Here is a 21,158-nt window from a genome sequence, read left to right as displayed (position 1 = left end):
TAGAACTTTTCCTCAAACGAATCATTTTACCTCAGTGTTGCCATCGATGTAACGTTATAGTTATGTACAGTGCTTTATATAGTGAATGCACCTTGTCCACGTAATTAAATATATTAATTAAATATATAAAACCACCACACACAGGAACAGCTTCTTTCCACTGGGCGTCACTCTCATGAACAATTAATCAGACATACTGCACCTCCATTCTGCACTAATATCCCAAATCCATTGTCCATTGTTGTTGTTATTTATGTTCATATATATTCTTCGATATTTATTATTTATATATAGATATATGATATAGATATATATATATCGATCGGCCGGTCTCGGGTCGTGGCCGATCAGCTGACGACCGGTTTCGACCGGTGGCCGAACGCTCAGTGTGTCTCTACTCTTTAAAGAGTTATTTAAATAACAGGAAAGACACTTCTCCATTCGTGTACTGTACATTTCAGGTCATCACTGTTTGTTTTCTCTATGTTTATAAAATGGCTGAAGCCCCCCTAAAATAGGCTGAAGCCCCCCTAAAATGTTCTTCAGCCCCCCCAAATAATTTGGCAATATTGGCTTTATTGGCTTTTTTTTTTGGTGATGTCATTAAATTAAACTATTGTTTCTCACATGGACAAGTTATTTATAGCTCTAACATGCTACATATGTGCGTGCGTTCTGGTTTGTATGTTTTCTCCCCCTTCAAATTACAATCCAACAGCCTATCATCATACCTAACGATATAAAGTTGACACTGTCAGGTCCATTCTCCATCCATTGTGTGTGGTCCCTTTAAGAATTAGGATTTGGGAGTGACGCGGATATGAAAGCTAGTTTATCTGTCTTTCCTTTACAAGTAGGAAAATTATTTCTCTCTCTTTATTTGAGAAAAGTTCATATTTGTGTTGTCAAATTTCACTATGACCCTGAAATTCTGTCTCTTGTGTTATCATATACTGAATACAAGCAAAACTACAGAGCAAAATCACACTCTTTCTGATTGAACCAATCTATGAACTGTCTGAAACAATGGATATCCACGGCCCCAAATGGGCCCCAAAAAAAATTGCCACGCACGCAAACATGCCACTCCCCTTGGGCCTAAGCCCCCCCTTTCTTTGAATCCTAGAAACGCCCCTGCGTGGCAGTAATGCACCAATAAGATGGAAGAAGATGAGGAAGTGATAGAGGAAGTTCGGTCACAACTACATGTTCACTCAAACATTTTATCACGCTCCATTTTGTCTCTGCAGCTGTAAGTGTGTAGAAGTCGAGGCTGTTGGGTTTTAACGCTCTTCTATTGTTCTTTACTATTGTTTTGATGAACTGATGAATTAAACTCTGTGATTAGAAGCTGAAGACTACAACGGCCATGTTGTTTCTGGACTTCATCCTTTATATCTCAGGTATGAATGACTATGAATAGTAATAACTATTGACAGTAAATGTGGAAGAACAGAGAATGTAACATATCATGGCTCTGCTGAAGGATAAGAGTCAGATTGTAAACAAATGTTGAAAGATGGAACATTTAAAAGTATGTTTTTAAAATAATGTTCTGTTGTAACAATAGTTCAGGTCCAACATGTCTCTCTTCATTCTAAGCACTGGCAGTTCAACAAACATGAATCTTTGACATCTTTATCTGCAACAAGACTTCCTTCACGTGTGACGGTGCTTTTATTGAACCCATTACAGGCTGATCTCCTCTCAGTGATCAGAGATGCAGGTTCTACCTTCCTCCTCTTCCTCCTCCTCCTCCTCCTGCTCCTCCTGCTCCTCCTCCTCCTCTTCCTCCTCCTCCTCTGGTTGGACTCCTGCTGCTGCTGGAGCCACAGTTTGTGCCCATGGTGGAAGTGTTATCGTGAACCCCAACATCGCAGGCGGCTGCGATAATGTTTCCATCAATATAAACATAAATACACAGAACACACGCCCAGGTGAGGAATCAGAGTCGTGTTGTGTCGTGTTCACAATAAACGTGTAGATTACATCCAAAGTCAATGCAGAGACGTCAACAGACGAGAAATACACTAATTCGCCTCATTGGCGCGAGTTTAAATTTTTCAGCCTTTAGGTGCGTTCACACCAACAGTTTTCCCAGTTTTCCAACAGGGTTAACTTGAAGATAAGAAATAGGTAATATGTCAAAGTGATGAAATAACACATACTGTAACTTCTCTCACACAGATGATGCTGATGTTGGAGAGACTTCAGAGAACAGAGGAACATCCTCCTGCCAGAGCAAAGGTAAAGCTGCTGTATTCTCTGGTTTGTATGGAAGCCCTGAGAGAAGAAAGTGTGCTAAATGTTTTCATAAACACCCTCTGTGAGAGACATCATGACTCCAAAGAAGCATTCAATTCAGTTCCCTAGAAGAAAATGACCAACAAGCTATTTAAAATGTACAAGTTTCATTTTGTGGAGTTTGAGTGAACATCATCAGACCTGCAGCAAACACTTTCACTTCTGCAGCTACAGCAGGAAGTTCAGTCCTAACTTCTGACGCACACATGGACACACATGTACTGGTTGAAGTGGTCAAATTGTCCCATTTCAAAGTTTGAAAATCTAGAAAAAAAAATGTAAAGTACTTTTTCTGTTTGAAACTTCCTCTGCTTGCCTTAAGTAGTGTAATCAACGTAAAAAAAAAAATGGTTCATATCATGATGTGCATGTCTCACTACCCCACCTGTGCGAGAAATACAGATACTATTTTGACTTTGACGGGAACCTTTTATTTTCCCGCGGGAAAACTCCGCCCACACTTAGCAGGAGAGGGGCGAAACATACAACATGGTTGCTTGGGAGTCCAACATTACACTCTGCAGATACATACAACACAGCAGCTTACTGTAGGACAACATGAGCAACCGAGACTAAAGGAGGACAGCCCTGGAGGCTCTGGAGCACATCCTTGATCAGGAGGATGTGTCTGAAGATGAAGACCATCTTGAGGTCAATTCAGATTATAATGGTGCTGATTATGAACCATCAGATGAGGAAACTGATAGACCTGTTCCTCCAAGCGAGACATTTGTGTCAATAAATTATGAAACACAGTGGTCATCCTCACCCAATACACGTCAGCCAAGACTGTCTGCCGAAAATATTATAAAGACTGTGCCAACATGTATTTGCACAAAGCACACCGTGATGACATGTCACTCGTGTTCTGTGTAGACACAGATACTCAGACAAACGCACACACACACACACACACACACACACACACACACACACACACACACACACACACACACACACACACACACACACACACACACACACCTCGTCCTTTAGCAAAAGACCATTTGTGTTCTGCTCCTCCAACTGTAGACAAACAATAATAATAATAATAGTTATATTTTTCATGTTTGTGTTCAATACAGACGAGATGGTTCTGGGAGTACACATCTCATCTCACCAACAAATGCTTCAATCATACTTTAAGGATAAATTCAAATATGTACAACAGGCGTGGTCGGAGAAGAAGGATGAGAAACCTCTGGATGAGATCTACACAGATCTGTACATCACAGTAGGGGCTGACATACACATCAACACTCAGCATGAGTTCAGACAGATTGAGGTGAAGAGGGCGAAGTCAGCAGATGAAGAGAAACCAATTCAACCCAGCGACATATTCAAACCCCCGTCTGGAGGAGACAGACTCATAAGAACAGTACTGACCAATGGAATCGCAGGAATTGGAAAAACATTTCTTGTGCGCAAGTTTGTGTTGGACTGGGCTGAAAAAAAACACAATCAAGATGTGCATCTCATTTTCCCCTTCACCTTCCGTGAGCTGAATATGAAGGAAGGAAAGTTGTGTTTGTCAGAGCTCATTCATGAATGTATCGAGGAGACCAAAGACATCAAGACAGAAGCTCTTAATCACATCTTCACATCTCTGCAGTCATCAGGAAACACCAACTACAACAAGAGTGAATTCAAACTTCTGTTTGTTTTGGATGGACTGGATGAGAGCCGCCTTCATCTGGACTGCTCCACCAGTAAAAACCCGGCCGTTAACTTTGATGTGACAGAGTCCACCTCAGTAGATGTGCTGCTGATGAGCCTCATCAGGGGGAAACTGCTTCCCTCTGCTCGCCTCTGGATAACCACACGACCTGCAGCAGCCAATCAGATCCATCATGGTTTGATTGGCATGGTGACAGAGGTCAGAGGGTTCACTGACCCACAGAAGCAGGAGTACTTCAGGAAGAGATGCAGTGATGAGGAGCAGGCCAGCAGGATCATCTCCCACATCAAGACCTCACGAAGCCTCCACATCATGTGCCACATCCCAGTCTTCTGCTGGATCACTGCTACAGTTCTGGAGGATGTGATGAAGACCAGAGAGGGAAGAAAGCTACCTAAGACCCTGACTGAGATGTATGTAGAATTCTTGGTGTTTCAGAAAGGTCAGACAGAAGAGAAGTATGACCAAAACAAGTTCAATCAGTACATTAAGTCATTAGCAAAACTGTCTTTTCACCAGCTGGAAGAGGGCAATCTGATCTTCTATGAGAAAGATCTCAAAGAGAGTGGCATTGATGTCACTGAAGCCTCAAAGTGCTCAGGAGTGTTCACAGAGATCTTCAAAATGGAACGTGGGAGGAAGAATAAAAAAAAGATGTTTAGCTTTGTCCATCTGAGTGTTCAGGAGTTTCTGGCAGCACTCTACGTAAGAATGGAAGTCGTTAACAGAAACAAGAATGTGATGTCGGAGCCAGGGCAAACTTGTGGCGATAATGTGCGAATGGTTTTCAACAAAACATCTACAACAACGGTCCACAGGTCTGCTATTGACAAGGCCTTGAAGAGTCCAAACGGACACCTGGACCTGTTCCTCCGATTCCTCCTGGGTCTTTCACTGGAGACCAATCAGACTCATCTAGAAGACCTACTGAAAATGAAAAGTAGCTCACGGGCCAATCAGAAAACAGTCCAGTACATCAAGAAGAAGCTCAAAAAGAATGTGTCTCCAGAGAAAAGCATCAATCTGTTCCACTGTCTGAATGAACTGAATGATCGTTCTCTGGTGGAGGAGATCCAATGGTCCCTGAGATCAGGACGTCTCTCCACAGATGAACTGTCTCCTGCTCAGTGGTCAGCTCTGGTCTTCATCTTACTGACATCAGAAAAAGATCCGGACGTGTTTGACCTGAAGAAATACTTTGCTTCAGAGGAGGCTCTTCTGAGGCTGCTGCCAGTGATCAAAGCCTCCAACAAAGCTCTGTAAGTACCCAGATAACTGCCTTTAACAGCTTTATCACATGAGCAGAGTAGTTCTCAACTCATGAAAGTCTTCTGTTGGCAGATTTAGTCAACAAATTGATGAGTTGATCAATTGAAAAACATGCACATTGTTTCGTCAGTTTCATTGCAACTCCACAGATTAATGCAGCTTTGAAATTTAAAAATTGACACTTTGTTGTTCAATTAAGACTAAAAGTTATAAGAGATTACGATTCTATAATTGCGGTTAGATACCAATAATACACAGAATAAAAGGTAAAAATCCTTTCGGCACCTGAATTGTTCAATTAATGAACTCAGAAATGTTGTATTTTACACTGTAGAAGAAAAAAGAACAGTATTGTGTTTGTCTTCATCACTAACTCTCCTTCAGGCTGAGTGCCTGTAATCTGTCAGAGAGAAGCTGTGAAGCTCTGTCATCAGTTCTCAGCTCCCAGTCCTCTAGTCTGAGAGAGCTGGACCTGAGTATCAACGACCTGCAGGATTCAGGAGTCAAGCTGCTGTGTGCTGGACTGCAGAGTTCACACTGGAAACTGGAAACCCTCAGGTCAAGTTTAACAAACTTATAAATGGTGAACCAGAACTTTCATATGGTGTATTGTCATTTGTCTTCAGTCAGTTTAGAACTTTTAATACATGACAGTACTGCCTACCTAAATATGTGAGTTATATCAAATGTAGATAGAAATGTTTTCACACATGTGATGTACATATTTTAGGTTGAGTGGCTGTAATCTGTCAGAGAGAAGCTGTGAAACTCTGTCGTCAGTCCTCAGCTCCCAGTCCTCTAGTCTGAGAGAGCTGGACCTGAGTAACAACGACCTGCAGGATTCAGGAGTCAAGCTGCTGTCTGCTGGACTGGAGAGTTCACACTGGAAACTGGAAACCCTCAGGTCAAGTTTAACAAACTTATAAATGGTGAACCAGAACTTTCATATGGTGTATTGTCATTTGTCTTCAGTCAGTTTAGAACTTTTAATTCATGACAGTACTGCCTACCTAAATATGTGAGTTATATCAAATGTAGATAGAAATGTTTTCACACATGTGATGTACATATTTTAGGTTGAGTGGCTGTAATCTGTCAGAGAGAAGCTGTGAAACACAGTCATCAGTCCTCAGCTCCCAGTCCTGTAGTCTGAGAGAGCTGGACCTGAGTAACAACGACCTGCAGGATTCAGGAGTCAAGCTGCTTTCTGCTGGACTGGAGAGCCAATACTGTCAACTAGAGATTCTCAGGTCAGGATTTGTCTTCTGTTTAACTGATAACCATTTAAATGTTGCTTCATATATATATGGTCTTAATATATTCTTGAGTTGAAGACAACTACACTCCTTACTTTCATGAAACATTAGCAAGTAAAAAGCAGATACTCTATCAATCTGTTCAACTAGCATGAACATGTAAGCCAGGAGGACAAAAGGATGGAAGACAGGTGGACAGAGGATGGGAACAGAGAACAGGAAGAATGACTGATTCTGACTGATGTCTGTGTTCTTCATTCTTTATAAACTTCACTATGACTTTATATTGTGACTTTGTTGTTGTAAACATAACTGTTGCTGCTCTATTAAAAATATTGAAGAAAAAGAGCAGAATATTGATCAGAGTAGCTCCTAGTAGTAATAAAATCTCTACCTGAAGGCCACCGTAGTTCTCTACACACTTGGAAAGGGAGGAGTGAGCTGAGGGCATTTAGTTGGTTGCAACCTGCAGCTCACTACTAGATGTCACTAAATCTTACACACTGTTCCTTTAAAGGTGCAACGTGACTGAAAGAGTAGATGAAAGTGAATGTAATATCATTGTGTGTCTCCAGCCTGTCAGGCTGTCTGGTCACAGAGGAAGGCTGTTGTTCTCTGGCTTCAGCTCTGAGATCCAACCCCTCCCATCATCTGAGAGAGCTGGACCTGAGCTACAATCATCCAGGAGTCTCAGGAGTGAAGCTGCTGTCTGCTGGACTGGAGGATCCACACTGGAGACTGGACACTCTCAGGTATGAAGAGACAACAAGAGCTCACAGTCTGTTGATTCACAGTCTGATAACAGTGAAGACAGTAGCTGATGTTCTGAGAGTCCCTGTCCCCACTGAGACGGACCTCCTCACTAACATCAGACCAGGATCTGGTGTTGGTCATTTATTGATCATTCTTTCTGACAAATATGGAGTCAAAGTGTTTATAGAACATTTTACAAACTTCTCAAGAGGTTCAAAGTTCAGAAAATAATGTCAGCTCAGGGTCCATTTAGTATCTGTTCTGGAGCTCTCTATTACATTCAGCCAGTCTATGGATTCTTTACATTTGTTTGTTAAAACTAACATCAATAAAATGTCTTATTTTTAATTATGAAATAAATATTGTATGAAATGAAATGTGTCTTGGCACGATGTTGAAGAAAGAAATATTTGACATAAGGATATTATTGTTTGTTATTATTTATTTGATTTTCTTAATTAAATAAAAACAGAAGAAAAAATAATAATACAATTTTGTCACATCATTGTTTTAACCACGGCCTCCCCTGCGGTGTTGCTCCCTGATGGTGCCCTGGTCGTGGTTTGCTGCCAGTGGATGGGGCGATACTGCCCCTGACTTTGTTTACGTTAAAAGCATTGTTTCGGACGTTATTATTTTGTAATTTATGTAATTTCTCCTCATTTACAAGATTAAAATAAGATAATCCTTTATTAGTCCCGCAGTGGGGAAATTCACAGGATCACAGCAGCAAAGTGGACAGTGCAACAAGATACAGAGTAAAAAAACAAGAGCAACAAGTAATATAAATAAGTAATAAACTTTAAGAATATCAACTAAGTAAAAAAGTACAAAATCCACAGTAACTAAGTATAACTAAAGAACTAAAATTTGTACTTTCTTATGGATTTTTCCTTCATCTCAAAAGGCTCAGGCACACACACACACACACACCGTTCTCCCATACACTAACTATATGATGTTTGCTGGCTTGTATCTCACTTTTCTTGTCGTCCTCTTGTTGTTTTGTCTATGTATTGTCTCTTGTCTTGCAATAAATTAAAATTTAAAAAAGGTTATTATTGTTGTAAGTGTGCGATGGTCCAGCTGTCCTTCATGCAGAATAGGGAGGAGTTCTACAGTTTGATGGCCACAGGTAGAAAAGACTTCCTGTGGCGTTCTGCGGTTCTCCTCGGTGGTCTCGGTCTACAGCCGAAGGGGCTCTGAAGTGACTTCAGTGGGACGTTCGGGGGCTGAGAGGCATCGTCCACAACACTGAGTAGATTCCTCAGCATCCTCCTCTCTGAAACCTCCACCACAGAAGCAGCTTTCCTGATGAGCTTATTGAGTCTCTGAGCATCAGCTGCCTTCACCCTGCTGCTCCAGCACACTACAGAGGAGAAGATGACGCTGCTCAAGCTGATTTTAGCCCCTAAAGCTGATGCTGGGTCTGATCTTATGGGACACAAGCTGTTGCTCATTGTAAAGCTGAATCCAAGATACAAACCTCTCTGTTCAACACGGACTTGAACAGCTTTTGGTCTCCACTTTGATATTGATAAAGATATTTAATCCATTTTTACAGCTTGTGTATAAAATGTGTTTCATAACTGCAGCTGTTTGTCTGAATGGAGGATCTGAGTGAAGGTTGATGAAGATCAGTGATGATGATGAAGCTTCATTCTGACTCTGTTTCTTCCTCCAGGGTTGAACATGCTGGAGTTCAGAGGCTGAATCCTGGTCTGAGGAAGTGTGAGTGTTCACTTTGATTCATGAAGTCTCAAATAAACCCATCAGCTGTGTTTGATGATGAACTGATGCTGTTTCATGTCTCCTTCTCTCCTTCAGATGCCTGTGAACTCACAATCGACACAAACACAGTGAACAGAGAGCTCAAACTATCTGACAACAACAGGAAGGTGACATGTGAGGAGGAGGTTCAGTCATATCCTGATCATCCAGACAGGTTTGAGTACTATCCTCAGCTGCTGTGTAGAACTGGTCTGACTGGTCGCTGTTACTGGGAGGTCGAGTGGAGAAGAATAGTTTCTATATCAGTGAGTTACAGAGGAATCAGAAGGAAAGGAAGCTGTTATGACTGTAGGTTTGGAAGGAACGATCAGTCCTGGAGTCTGGAGTGTGATGATGATCGTTACTCTGTCCTTCACAATAACAGAATAACACAACTCCCCTCCTACTCCCCCTCCTCTGGTAGAGTAGCAGTGTATGTGGACTGTCCTGCTGGCTCTCTGTCCTTCTACAGAGTCTCTGACACACTGATCCACCTCCACACCTTCAACACCACATTCACTGAACCTCTTTATCCTGGGTTCTTGTTTCGGCTCTTGACTGGTTCCTCAGTGTCTCTGTGTTCTGTGTAGGAGGGAGAGTCTCCTCCTCTGTAAAAACTCACACTGCTGACGATCAGATTCAGATCAATAGAACAAAATATAATCAACAAATAAATCACTTTTATATATTATTATGGAGAAAACAATCAACCTTTATTGATCCCTCTGTGAAATTCAGAAATGAATACTTTAGTACTTTTACTTTCATTGTGAATGCATGACTTTCAGGTTTTCTTTTCTCAGTAAAAACAAGTAGATTCTATTGTTTCAGATAAAATCAGGTTCCATCTATTTATGCAAATAGATCACAAATATGTAACTTTAGACAAATGTACAAATCATTTGACTTTGTAGAAATGTGATTCCAGTTCATCTGAATGTGATGTGAAATATAAAGCAGTGACATGTTGAACCAGAATCAGGTGATCGTTTGACTGAATATGTGACTGATGTACTGAGCTACATCTTTTATTCTTATTGTTCTGACTGAAAGTTGACCTTCAGAAACACAAACAGCTTCAACACTTGACTACGAGGTTAAAGAGTGAAATGTGAGGTTTGATTGAGGTCCAGGTCAGATTAACAGGATCCTTTTTAAACAGAGACCACCAATGAGGACTGAGAGGAACCACAACAACAACAGTTAACATGAAACAAGTCATGTGTCATATGCGTTTGTACAATACAATTCTGTCAACATGTAAATAAATTAATTCATGTAAATATCTGACTCCATCTTTGTTCTGTTTCTTTGAGACTACTGTGTGAAGTTGTTTCGTTAAGGCTTTTATTGTGGCGTTTCCTGCGTTTTATTTTGAAAGGAACCTGGTCTTGCGAATGCATGGTACCTGCCACCCAAACACACATTTTGACCCAGAAAACAGAATTTAAAAGTTTTATAATATTGAGTATGACGACAACATTTTTTAACAACCTTATAAACTCGTTGCTAGTTTCCAGGTCACCTAACCTAGTTAGCTGCTGTGACAGATCCCTAAAATGCACAACAACCGCTAACTACAAACGGTTAACCCTGTTTCGAAATATTAGTACATTTATTACAGATAAGTTACATTCACGTTACCCGCTGAGTGACTTTTAACACCGTACGCCCAACTTCACCACCACCAACGGCGATGCTAACCAGTTAGCATATCGAGCTAGTGACCTAACAGCTAGCTGCTAACGCGCGGTGCCGCTATCCTCAAAGCAAATATAAAGTACTCGATACAGTAAAACTAAACCTCAAACACACGTAAGATGTTCACAATAGTAATATGAATACAGTGTATATTCCGGATACTCACTGTCAAGGTAATGCTCCAAGTATATAGCCGTCGCCATTTCAGGTTAGCTGTTTAGCTTCTGCGTTATTCTCGTAAAAACAACCGTTGGCCGGAGAGGTGACGGGCTTGTTTTGTAACCCTGGGTCGCCCGTCGGTCAGCGGCTTAGAGGTGGTCTTCATGGTGGTCTGAACCAGGCGGTAGTGAAACGACGCTCGCTCGCTGCTGCTTTGCGGTTGCCCAGAATGAGTTCCCTCCCTCTACCACACATGCACCGTGGGGCCGTTCAGGATACAACTTTGTTCTGTGAGTTTGTGACTCGCATGCGCAAGCGGACATCTCCAACGGTTGTGTGCGGGGTCTCCTGCTGCGTCTGTCAAGTAGAACTTTTCCTCAAACGAATCATTTTACCTCAGTGTTGCCATCGATGTAACGTTATAGTTATGTACAGTGCTTTATATAGTGAATGCACCTTGTCCACGTAATTAAATATATTAATTAAATATATAAAACCGCCACACACAGGAACAGCTTCTTTCCACTGGCCGTCACTCTCATGAACAATTAATCAGACATACTGCACCTCCATTCTGCACTAATATCCCAAATCCATTGTCCCTTGTTGTTGTTATTTATGTTCATATATATTCTTCGATATTTATTATTTATATATAGATATATGATATCTATATATATATATATTGATCGGCCGGTCTCGGGTCGTGGCCGATCAGCTGACAACCGGTTTCGACCGGTGGCCGAACGCTCAGTGTGTCTCTACTCTTTAAAGAGTTATTTAAACAACAGGAAAGACACTTCTCCATTCATGTACTGTACATTTCAGGTCATCACTGTTTGTTTTCTTTATGTTTACAAAATGACTGTAATAGTCATCAATTAGTGTATTTATTTTTCTTCAGTTTTGTGTTCACCTCTGTGTACTTTACCTTTACTGTGTTTTACTCGTCTGTTTTGGGTGTGATTACATGAAGTGGTTCTTTGGCTCCTCGGGTTACTTGTGGTGGAGGTGAGCGCACGCACACACGCACGCACACGCACACACGCACACACACACACACACGCACACACGCACGCACACACACACACACACTTTAAATTTGAGGTGGGATCTGGTTGTGATGGATGTCTGATGATGTCACCACCAATAAGTCTGCATAAGAGGAACCACTGGATGGAAGCGATAAGGGACGTCTCTCATTACTCATATGTTGTTCATACATGCTCTATTTATGGTCATGTTTTCATTGGCAGCTGTTGAACCATACGTTACTTTTCTTTTTTGTCATTTGAAATGTGTTTGCTTTGATATTTTGGTTTTATTTCGGTAGGTTCGGTGCAGTCTGCACAAACACCAATCAGGTCGTTCCGTCTCTTGTTTAGTTACAGTTCAGTTTTCACTCCAAATGACTTGAATATCGTCAGATGTTTTCCATCATTCATGTGAAGTGTGACCGTTTATTCACTTTGAAAAAGCAACTTCTGCTCAGTAGGAAACATGTTTGCTCTGCACATCTTTATATTAATGACACTACGAGATGTTGAAGATTTCATTTAACTGAAGCAAACTATCAGCTTGTGCAAGCGGCGTAACGATGATGTAATCTTTTGTATATTTCTCCTATTAAATTATGATCTACCCTGCATTTAGAATATATATGATCGTTAACTAACAGATGTATTTTCAACAATTAAATATATGTTCACAAAGTTACTAAAGAGTCCTGTTGTTTCTGTGTTGTTTATTTAACCCCGAGACGTTCGTTCACACATGTCGTGTAGGTTACAGCAATAGTGCAAATCTCCACCGTAACAAGTTTTATTCATGTAACCAGTAAGTGACCTCAAACCCCCAAAATAAACACACCGAGCATTCACACTTGTGTCTGAGATCAGGCAACATACTGAGAGGATGTATAAGAAGTTCACATCACAGTAACCGACTACTACGCTCTGAAAGTTGAAACTAGAAATGCAGATGATTTACGTATAGACAGCATTTACAAATGCTTTAAAAAGGCATTGTTGTACAATATTTGATATAATTTAATAACTCAATAGAAGCCCAGAAGGCCCATTTGAAGCTTGTGATGATAACTTTGTGTATAGAGAAACAAGAATAACCAGTAAAAGGTTATTTACATGTTTAAAAGAGTCCGTTTTCATACATTTGACAGCAATAAATTCCCATTTATAAAAACCAACCCTGAAACTGATTCTGTTCAGAGCAAAACAAAGACTATACTAAGAGGCATGTAGTGTTGCATTCACCCACTGCATCATGACCATCTGTTGTTCATATTCTAGAACAGTGATGGTGTCTTTAAAACAAATAAAGATCACTTTGGTTTGAGACATGCCAAATAAAACCAATACGCTAAAGAACAAACCGTACAAACGTGAAGATATAAACACGAGCAACAGCAGATCAATTCATTTGTGATAAATAGTGCTGATGGTGCAGATGATTAATTGATTATTTGAAGAAAAAGTCATCAATTAAGATTTTGATCATCAATTAATCATTTTGGTCAATTCTCCTTCATAGAAACGGGTGCTTATCTTGAACTACAACCTTAAAGGGAGAGGTCGGATGTTTTTGAAGATGGGTCGTATGAGGAACGCATCCATAGTCAGTGTGTTACCAAAACAGACAAGAGTATCAGCAAAGCAAAGCAATGTACTGCTGTGGAGGTATGTTAGACTCCTACAAGAATCAAAATCAGTTTAAGTGAACGCTATATTTAGAATGTTTTCACCTCTTTACCTTGATGTTAAACAGCTCTTTCTGACGGGAACTTAAGCCGTTATCTTTGCTCTCTACAAAGACACCAGACTCCGTTCACTAAAACACTGATTCTACCTCTCAGGAGACAGGAGTCGCTGGTCTACTGCTGCCTCCATCAGTTTGTGTTACTGTGTGACTTTGGTGTTTTAAAGGTTTAGTTCTGATTCACCAAAGTCACACAACAACAAACAAACTAACAGACGGAGGCAGCGGTATGACCAGAAACTCCTGTGCTCTGTGAGGTAAAAATGATTACTTTTGTCAATGGAGTCTGGTGGCTTTGAAGAGAGCAAAGAGAACAGCTTTACTTCTCCGCCAGAGAGGTCTGTCTCACAGCGAGGTAAAGAGGTGAAAAAAACCAAAATATAGCGTTCACTTAAACCGATATAGATTCTTTCAGGAGTCTAAAATACGTCCACAGCAGTACATTAGTTTGCTCCCGTGCTGGTTCTCCTGTCTGTTTCTATAATCTCATCTGCTGTAGTAGAACACCTCATACAGACACACTTCTAAACATCCAAACTGTCCCTTTAATATTATTTCTATTGCTTTGACCGCTAATCGGCTTCAGAAACTAAAGAACTTTAGGCTCCAGTAACTGGTGATGGATGTTTTCAAGATGATTAATCGAATGATCGCAAACGTAATTGACAGTGAAAATAGTTGTTGGTTGCAGTCTTATTAAAAAGTAGAGCGTGAGTATTATTAGCCTTCTTGACCAAAGTCCTCTGTAAACTTCCTCAGCTTGTCCAGGTCCTGATCGTTCACCGTCGGCTTGGTGCTTGCGAGTGACCTCAGCATGTCGGGCTGCACGTGAAAAACATCACAATGAGTGACGATCGATGCCGTCCACGTATAAATAAACATACTTTCCTCTCCTGGCCGAACACTGAGTCTTTTCTTACCATGGACACGACCGGCTCCAGAAGTTTCTCCCCAGGAACGTCCATCCACGTCATCGCGATGGCGTTGGGATCACCCGGAGAACACGGAGTCAGGAGGTCGTCCACCACGACGTCGGGGTTGTTCCACGATGACCCGCGGACCTTAAACCAGTGTGTGTGTGTGTGTGTGTGTGTGTGTGTGTGTGGACGGACAGAAGTAAGGACAAAAAGAAACATGAGACGCTAAGGTTCATACAGGTGTAGTGGCAACGTTTAGGTTGAGAACGAGGAACTACTTCACTACTTCTTGAATGAATAATGTCTATTTAGTGTCTCGCTATTAGTGACCTCTCTCGTTAAGAAAGTTATTTCACTGAGGTAATAAATCAAGAGAGAAGTAGAGTCATTTTCTCAGAGACTTCTATACAACCAGAGGAGTCATATTCCAAAAAGTCCTTCTAGGATAACGAGCATCGTTGAACGGTTTGAGTGTTTTTACCTTTTTGAAGTGAGTGGAGGACTGAACCAGCCTGACCGGCTGCATCAGGGCGTCTCTAACGATGACACTGATGTCCGCCCCAGAGTAGCCCTCCGTCTTTTGGCCCAGGGTGACGAAGTCCGCCTCGGCCAGGCTGTTGGGGGTGGAGCCCAGATGCAGTTTGAACATGAAGGAGCGGGCGTGCGCCTCGGGCAGCGGGATGTAGATTCGCTTTTCAAACCTGAGAGAAACAAAAGATTCAATCAGCCACCACGAAGCATTCAACCTCTTATGTCCTGATAGAAGTTTCCCAGTTTTACCAGAATACTTTGAGTATTATGCAGCGGACAGAAATATGACTAGAACTTCGCCACCAAACTGGCCCAGAGAGGAGAGCTGAGATGGAAGCTAAGCTAACCCAGCTAGGACCTCAGGCGACTCCACTACCCAGCATGCTCCTGGCTGTCTGATGCCCGATCAGAGGAAAATAAGACGTTTGAAAGCAGCGGGAGGTCGGTGACTGTTGAGCCCACATCTTCACAGAGACCTGGATCCATCGTGGTCCAGGATCAAGCTGCTCTTGATGGGCGGAGAGCAGGACAGAGAGCAGGACCACGGTGGGACCAGAGGAGGAGGACTCTGTGTTTACATCATGATGCTTGGTGCTCAAACATCAGTCAGTGTTGATGGACACTGTGTGAAGATGTCGGCCTTATTATCTGATCAGAGAATTGTTTTTGTTGCTGCTGTTTACATTCCTTATGATGCTAATATAAAAACAGTACTACAGGAATGTTCTACTGCTTTTGTTTTGTTTGTCATGTGTTTACTGTGTCATAAATGGCCTTCAACTGAATTTCGTTGTGCATCTCTGTGTTGCATTATGACAATAAATGATCCTTGAAATCCTTGAATTCATTAAATAGTTGTTGAGATATTTCAGGCTTCATCAAGCGAAGGACATTACTTGCATAACAAAAGAGGTAAATCACTTTTAGATGCAGGTCAGGATTGTTTATGATTAAGAATAATAATCAAATTGTGATTATATGTAAAAAGTATTCTCGTACGTACGGCAGTATTTCTACACAAGTGAAACTAACCTCCTCCTGATTGCAGAGTCCAGCGTCCACGGTATGTTTGTGGCTCCGAGGACCAGGATTCCCTCGTTGTCATTTCCAACGCCTGAGAGGAGAAGGACATTTTGTCGTAAACAAAGAACTTGCCATTCAGATTATTGTCAGCTTCGTCTCTCCTCGCTCACCTTGCATCTGGACGAGGAACTCTGTCTTGATTCTGCGCGCCGCTTCGCTCTCGTTCTCGCTCCTGGAGCCGCAGAGGGAGTCGATCTCGTCGATGAAGATGATGGACGGCTTGTGCTCTCGGGCTAAAGTGAACAGGCTCTTCACCAACCTGGTGAGAGAGAGAGGAACAGCCAGATGTTTAGTGTCAGTTTATCTCATTCAAAAGATGTATCGTCATGTAAAGAACCCCGGGGCCTCACTTCTCACTCTCGCCCAGCCACTTGGACACGAGGTCGGAGGAGGAGATGGAGAAGAAGGTGGAGTTGTTGGCCTCCGTGGCCACCGCCTTGGCCAGGTAGGACTTCCCTGTTCCCGGAGGACCAAACAGCAGGATCCCCCGCCAAGGAGTCCGCTTCCCTGCACAAATAGATGTATTATTAAACACTACTCATTTTCAGGAGGTGTTAGAGCTGGCTTGTTGTTCTCAGTACCTTTGAACAGATGAGGGAATTTGATGGGCAGGATCACGGCTTCTTTCAAGGCTTCTTTGGCGCCCTCTAGTCCAGCTACATCGTCCCACTTAATGTTCGGCTTTTCCATGACAATAGCGCCTGTGAGAGGGATGGGTTTGATGAAGCACATCTCTTTCTGCAATGTCATGTAATGATGTTGATGTTTTACGCATCTTATTTAACTGCTGCATCTAGAGAGCTGATACTTTGGTACCAACTTGATGCCAAAATGTAACGCTGCTTGTTCCCTTGTGAACAACAAATCTGTCTTTCTGCATTCTCACAGGCTACAAAACACGCCCAGAACTTCCGGGATCAACCTACTTATCTTAACCCCAAACCACAACTTATTCTGAAACCTAACCAAGTGGGTTTTGGCGCCTCAAATGGCAAACGGACTTGGGCATCTTTCTAGTCTTTCCGACCACTCAAAGAGCTGAACACTACATGTCAACATTCACACACACATTCGTACACGTACAATTTGGGGTTCAGTATGTTTCCAGAAGGACACTTCCACATGCGGACTGTAGGAGCCTGGGATTTAACCGCCGCTCTTCCAATTAGAGGACGACTCACAGCCTTCTCTTAATGTTTTGGTGTCTAAACCAAACTGCGACCCTTTCGAGGGTGGAGTCACGTAGTACTGTTGAACCGCAGATAGACCTTCTGATAATCGGCAAGAGGAGAACTGGTTAACGCCGCAAGGCAGCACAGTCCTGCTCGGCTAAATAACGGAGCTAACAGCTAACGTTAACGAAGATTGCAATGAGTTACGTTGTGATGCGTTCAAGCTCTGTTCAGTAAAAATGACTGTTGGACGAAGGTAAATTATGACTATATTATGATGTGTTTAAATATAATCCTGTAAAACTGAGTTTGTGACGAGAGACCTGAGGCGCATTATCATCAAGTAATTTCCCCGGTTTTGGTATCGACGACTAACTGTCTGAGTTATGACGTCCCTATCTGTGTCTGCCTCTGTGTTCATTTAAAGCAGCGACGGCGTCGTTCACCTGAGAGCTGATTTTCAAACTTCTTTTTCTCCACGTCGTCCCCATCACCACTTTCATCCCTGAAATCACATGAGAACAGCAAACATCGGGATTTAACGACACTTATTAAAGTAATTACTTGTATATTTTTTTCAGGGTTATGCAGTAACACTTGATTTTACAGACCCTGTAGTTTTATAATAACTTCTTAGAAAAAAACTGATATGAAACTGTGAATTCTTCGGAAGGTCCCTGAAAAATACTTGTAATTGGGTTTTTATTTATAGATGTTCATTTGGTGCACTTTAAATTAAACAATTCCAGGAAATGCCACGTATGTCCACAGGGAGGCAACACATTTTAACAATGGATCTCTAAGATCAGTTATTCCATTAAGAGTTCAGCAGTTCTTTCAAAGGGAGTCTTTTGGAATCAAACACATTCTTAAAGGGACCCTGTGGAGTTTAGTAGCGCTGTGGAGCTGCGTCTTTATGAGTGGGTTCACGTTTATTGTGTGTCGTGCATCACTCAATACACATTTCTGCCAATGGCCTCACATTACTCCACTGAACTACTACAGTTGGGGGTAATGTGTCGGGAAGTGCAGCAATGTGCCAGCAGAGACTGAAGAAAATAAGACTGCTAGGACGTAAACAAGGATGTAAACAATGCAGGTTTCAAAATGTTCAGAAAATCAGTTTTGCAAATGTTTTATGAGGAAGGAAATGCATTCAATGTGTCTTTTTTAATCCTGAAAGACACACAAACAATGTGTTTTGGTGAATAAAGGTCTTTGCACACCAAGTCCTTAAATAAAATACGATCTCACGTTGTGTTGATTCTGTTTACTCAGACCTTCCTACGTCATTAAAGTTTTCAGAACATATTTGATTTTCCGTGTTTTTCTGCATCCGTCAGAGTCGTTTGACCACTCAGAGCCACCGTCATCATCCAAAATGTCGTCCGACAAGCTGATTCACTACATTCATTAAATTCATTCGTCTCCCAGCCCAAAGCAGTTTACGATAATCAAAGTAAAGAATACGAAGATGCAGAATTTAAAGATGGTCAAAACAAAGAATGCAACGTTACAAAAAGATTAGAGAGCAGTGATTGTGTTCTTGGCAGCTAAACAATATATTTTGATTGTAATTATATAGTTATGTTGTAAAAAAAATCCCCTACATGAGCCTGAATTCAAAGACGAACTGAAGAAAGTCACCACAACAACACACACCGGGATAACGCTGACTCACCCTTTGTCATCAGACTCTTTGACGGGTTTGGCCGGCGGAGCCTTCTCCTTCTTCTTCAGATATTCCTTCAGCTGCTCGGCTCGGTCCAGGTAGTCCACACACTTGGCTCTGATGCTCTGCATCGCCCGCTCACCCTGGGCCTCGTCTGCAACACAGGAAGGCCACTTACATCACGGGGTTGAATAGACAATGGCGGTCGACAACGTAGAAATCACACAGATATTGTAATAAATCGAACGCCGATCGGGCTCCTCACACTTGACAACATGAAGGAAGTATTGAACTGCGTTCTGGTAACATCGGAGGGCCTCCTCGTAGTTTTTGGCTTTGTCTTCGGTTGCAGCTTTGCTGGCGAGATCGATAGCTTTCTGAGAACAGACAACAGACAATGTGTTTATTAAAGGGTAATAATTACTCAACACATGCTTTTAATTTGGAGCTAATAATAGAAACTTTGTGAGGTTGCGAAAAATCTTTTTGGCAGTTTTTTTTTTGCTTTATATTTGGTAATAATGCTGTTATAAATGTTGTTAATAAATTATTTATTAACTATTAATAAAGCCATTAGTTGCAACTTATAAAGTTTTAATATGGGTATGTAGTGAAAGGCCAGTGTCTAATAATTAATTAAAATAAAATGACCAACACAACATAAGAATATTACAAGTAAATATTATTAATTCATTTAAAATCCTACTTAAGGGAAGGTACAGAAGTATTTAAAGTATAAAAAGTGACATAATATAGAATATTAGATAGTCAACACTGAAGCATTAAAGTAGCATTTTACTGGTTTTAACTAACTTTATAAACAGTTAGGAAGTTTAGTCCAGTTTGATTAATGAGATGAATGAAGAAAGAAAAAGTTCAGCTGAATACATTTCTATTAACTTTTTGGACTTTAATTTAATCTTTATTGTGTTGTTTGATTTGAGCTCTTTGGGCCTCAAACTGTCTTTAAAATAAACCACGTTCGAAGTTTAAAGATGTTAAGACATCTGTAACAATGAGCTTAATGTTTACCACCTGTGAAGGGATGGAAAGGGATGTTTTTCCCAACCTGGCAACCCAACTGTTATCGTTCTCTTGTAGCTGATCCATAAAGCATTAAACGATTAATGAAATTAAACGAATCATTATTTATTACTTCTAAACTCTGGTACCGAGTTAGTTCATCTTTATCTTTAAATATACGTATTTTAACACACTGAATGAACCGTTTAAGGTGATAAAAAAGTTTAACTTTAAACAGTTTAGCGTCTCTTTAAGTCCGTGTTATGTAACCAGGTAACTTAGCTTAGCTTAATTTAACAAAAGTTTGTGACTCACCTGTAAGTTACCTCCGGCCATTTAGCTTCTGATAGGTCGGTCAAACTTTAGCCTGTCGCTTAAGGTTAAACTAGACCCGTCTGTTGTTGTTGTTGTTGCCTGCTACTTATGTTTCATTATAAAAACAAACTTGATACGCAACACAAAACTAAAGGCTCGCCTCTCTTCTTCCGCATCAACAAAAAAAATGTCGACTGTCACTTCCGCGTTGGTTGGTCACGTGACAATGTTATTGTCGTCTTCCACGGCTGCTGTGAGCTCAGAAAAGTCTCTGAAAACAAATATAATCATTAAAGTTTACCACGTAGACGTGTATATTTAGAGTTGAGTATTTTTAAAATTGTAAAATTCAAGCACAATAAAAGTGATTTACAGCAGTGGGGCAGATGTACATCTGAAAATACTGACCTCTAGTGAATATAAGTCATAACCATATCATGTTTTAGCCAAAATATATCTATTTTATTATTAAAATACTGACCGCTAGTGAATATAAGTCATAACCATATCATGTTTTAGCCAAAATATATCTATTTCATTATTAAAATACTGATCAGGACGTCTGTGACTTTTCAAAATAAAATCCCTAATCCTCACACATTAAATGAAAATGCACACTGCCACTAATGGATTGAATAACAAATGTACACTTTATTACATCTATTAAACAGGGCAAAATAAAAGGTGTGCAAAATATATCTAGAAATCTTACAACGGCTGGTAAAAGAAAGATAAATGCATATATACTGTAGAACAACAGAGTAAAGGAGATGGCAGACA

General features: G+C 41.0%; 2 protein-coding genes across 2 annotated transcripts; one reads left to right on the top strand and one right to left on the bottom strand.

The window, feature by feature from the left end:
* The first annotated feature begins 263 nt into the window (after positions 1-263).
* On the top strand, positions 264-12,611 carry LOC142946282 (NACHT, LRR and PYD domains-containing protein 3-like). The gene is made up of 10 exons (XM_076087396.1): positions 264-1,403; positions 1,696-1,937; positions 2,188-2,247; positions 3,360-5,241; positions 5,636-5,809; positions 5,982-6,155; positions 6,328-6,501; positions 7,083-7,259; positions 8,945-8,991; positions 9,088-12,611. The coding sequence occupies exons 2-10, from the start codon at positions 1,721-1,723 to the stop codon at positions 9,618-9,620; spliced, it is 3,438 nt and encodes a 1,145-aa protein (XP_075943511.1). The 5' UTR covers positions 264-1,403; positions 1,696-1,720; the 3' UTR covers positions 9,621-12,611.
* On the bottom strand, positions 7,932-20,575 carry LOC142946283 (vacuolar protein sorting-associated protein 4B-like). The gene is made up of 11 exons (XM_076087397.1): positions 20,379-20,575; positions 19,306-19,417; positions 19,050-19,194; positions 17,815-17,873; positions 16,778-16,897; positions 16,547-16,703; positions 16,307-16,455; positions 16,146-16,227; positions 15,064-15,283; positions 14,586-14,726; positions 7,932-14,487 (listed from the first exon to the last, which is right to left on the bottom strand). Exons 1-11 carry the CDS (start codon positions 20,397-20,399, stop codon positions 14,386-14,388), a joined length of 1,308 nt encoding a protein of 435 aa, XP_075943512.1. The 5' UTR covers positions 20,400-20,575; the 3' UTR covers positions 7,932-14,385.
* Between the last annotated feature and the right edge of the window lie 583 nt (positions 20,576-21,158).

This window comes from Anarhichas minor, unplaced genomic scaffold (genome assembly GCF_050575085.1).
Source record: "Anarhichas minor isolate MPS153535 unplaced genomic scaffold, ASM5057508v1 ptg000010l, whole genome shotgun sequence".
Taxonomy (NCBI): domain Eukaryota; kingdom Metazoa; phylum Chordata; class Actinopteri; order Perciformes; family Anarhichadidae; genus Anarhichas; species Anarhichas minor.
Note: the sequence above shows the minus strand (reverse complement) of the source record. Positions and strands in the feature narration are given on the sequence as shown.

Coding starts and splice junctions, on each gene's coding strand:
- LOC142946282 (XM_076087396.1), top strand. CDS start 1,721: ATGCAGGTTCTACCTTCCTCCTCTTCCTCCTCCTCCTCCTCCTGCTCC. Junction 6,156..6,327: donor TGGAAACTGGAAACCCTCAG/GTCAAGTTTAAC, acceptor TACATATTTTAG/GTTGAGTGGCTGTAATCTGT. Junction 8,992..9,087: donor GAATCCTGGTCTGAGGAAGT/GTGAGTGTTCAC, acceptor TCTCTCCTTCAG/ATGCCTGTGAACTCACAATC.
- LOC142946283 (XM_076087397.1), bottom strand. CDS start 20,399: ATGGCCGGAGGTAACTTACAG. Junction 16,898..17,814: donor GTTTGAAAATCAGCTCTCAG/GTGAACGACGCC, acceptor TCCCTCTCACAG/GCGCTATTGTCATGGAAAAG. Junction 14,727..15,063: donor CCTCCACTCACTTCAAAAAG/GTAAAAACACTC, acceptor CACTGGTTTAAG/GTCCGCGGGTCATCGTGGAA.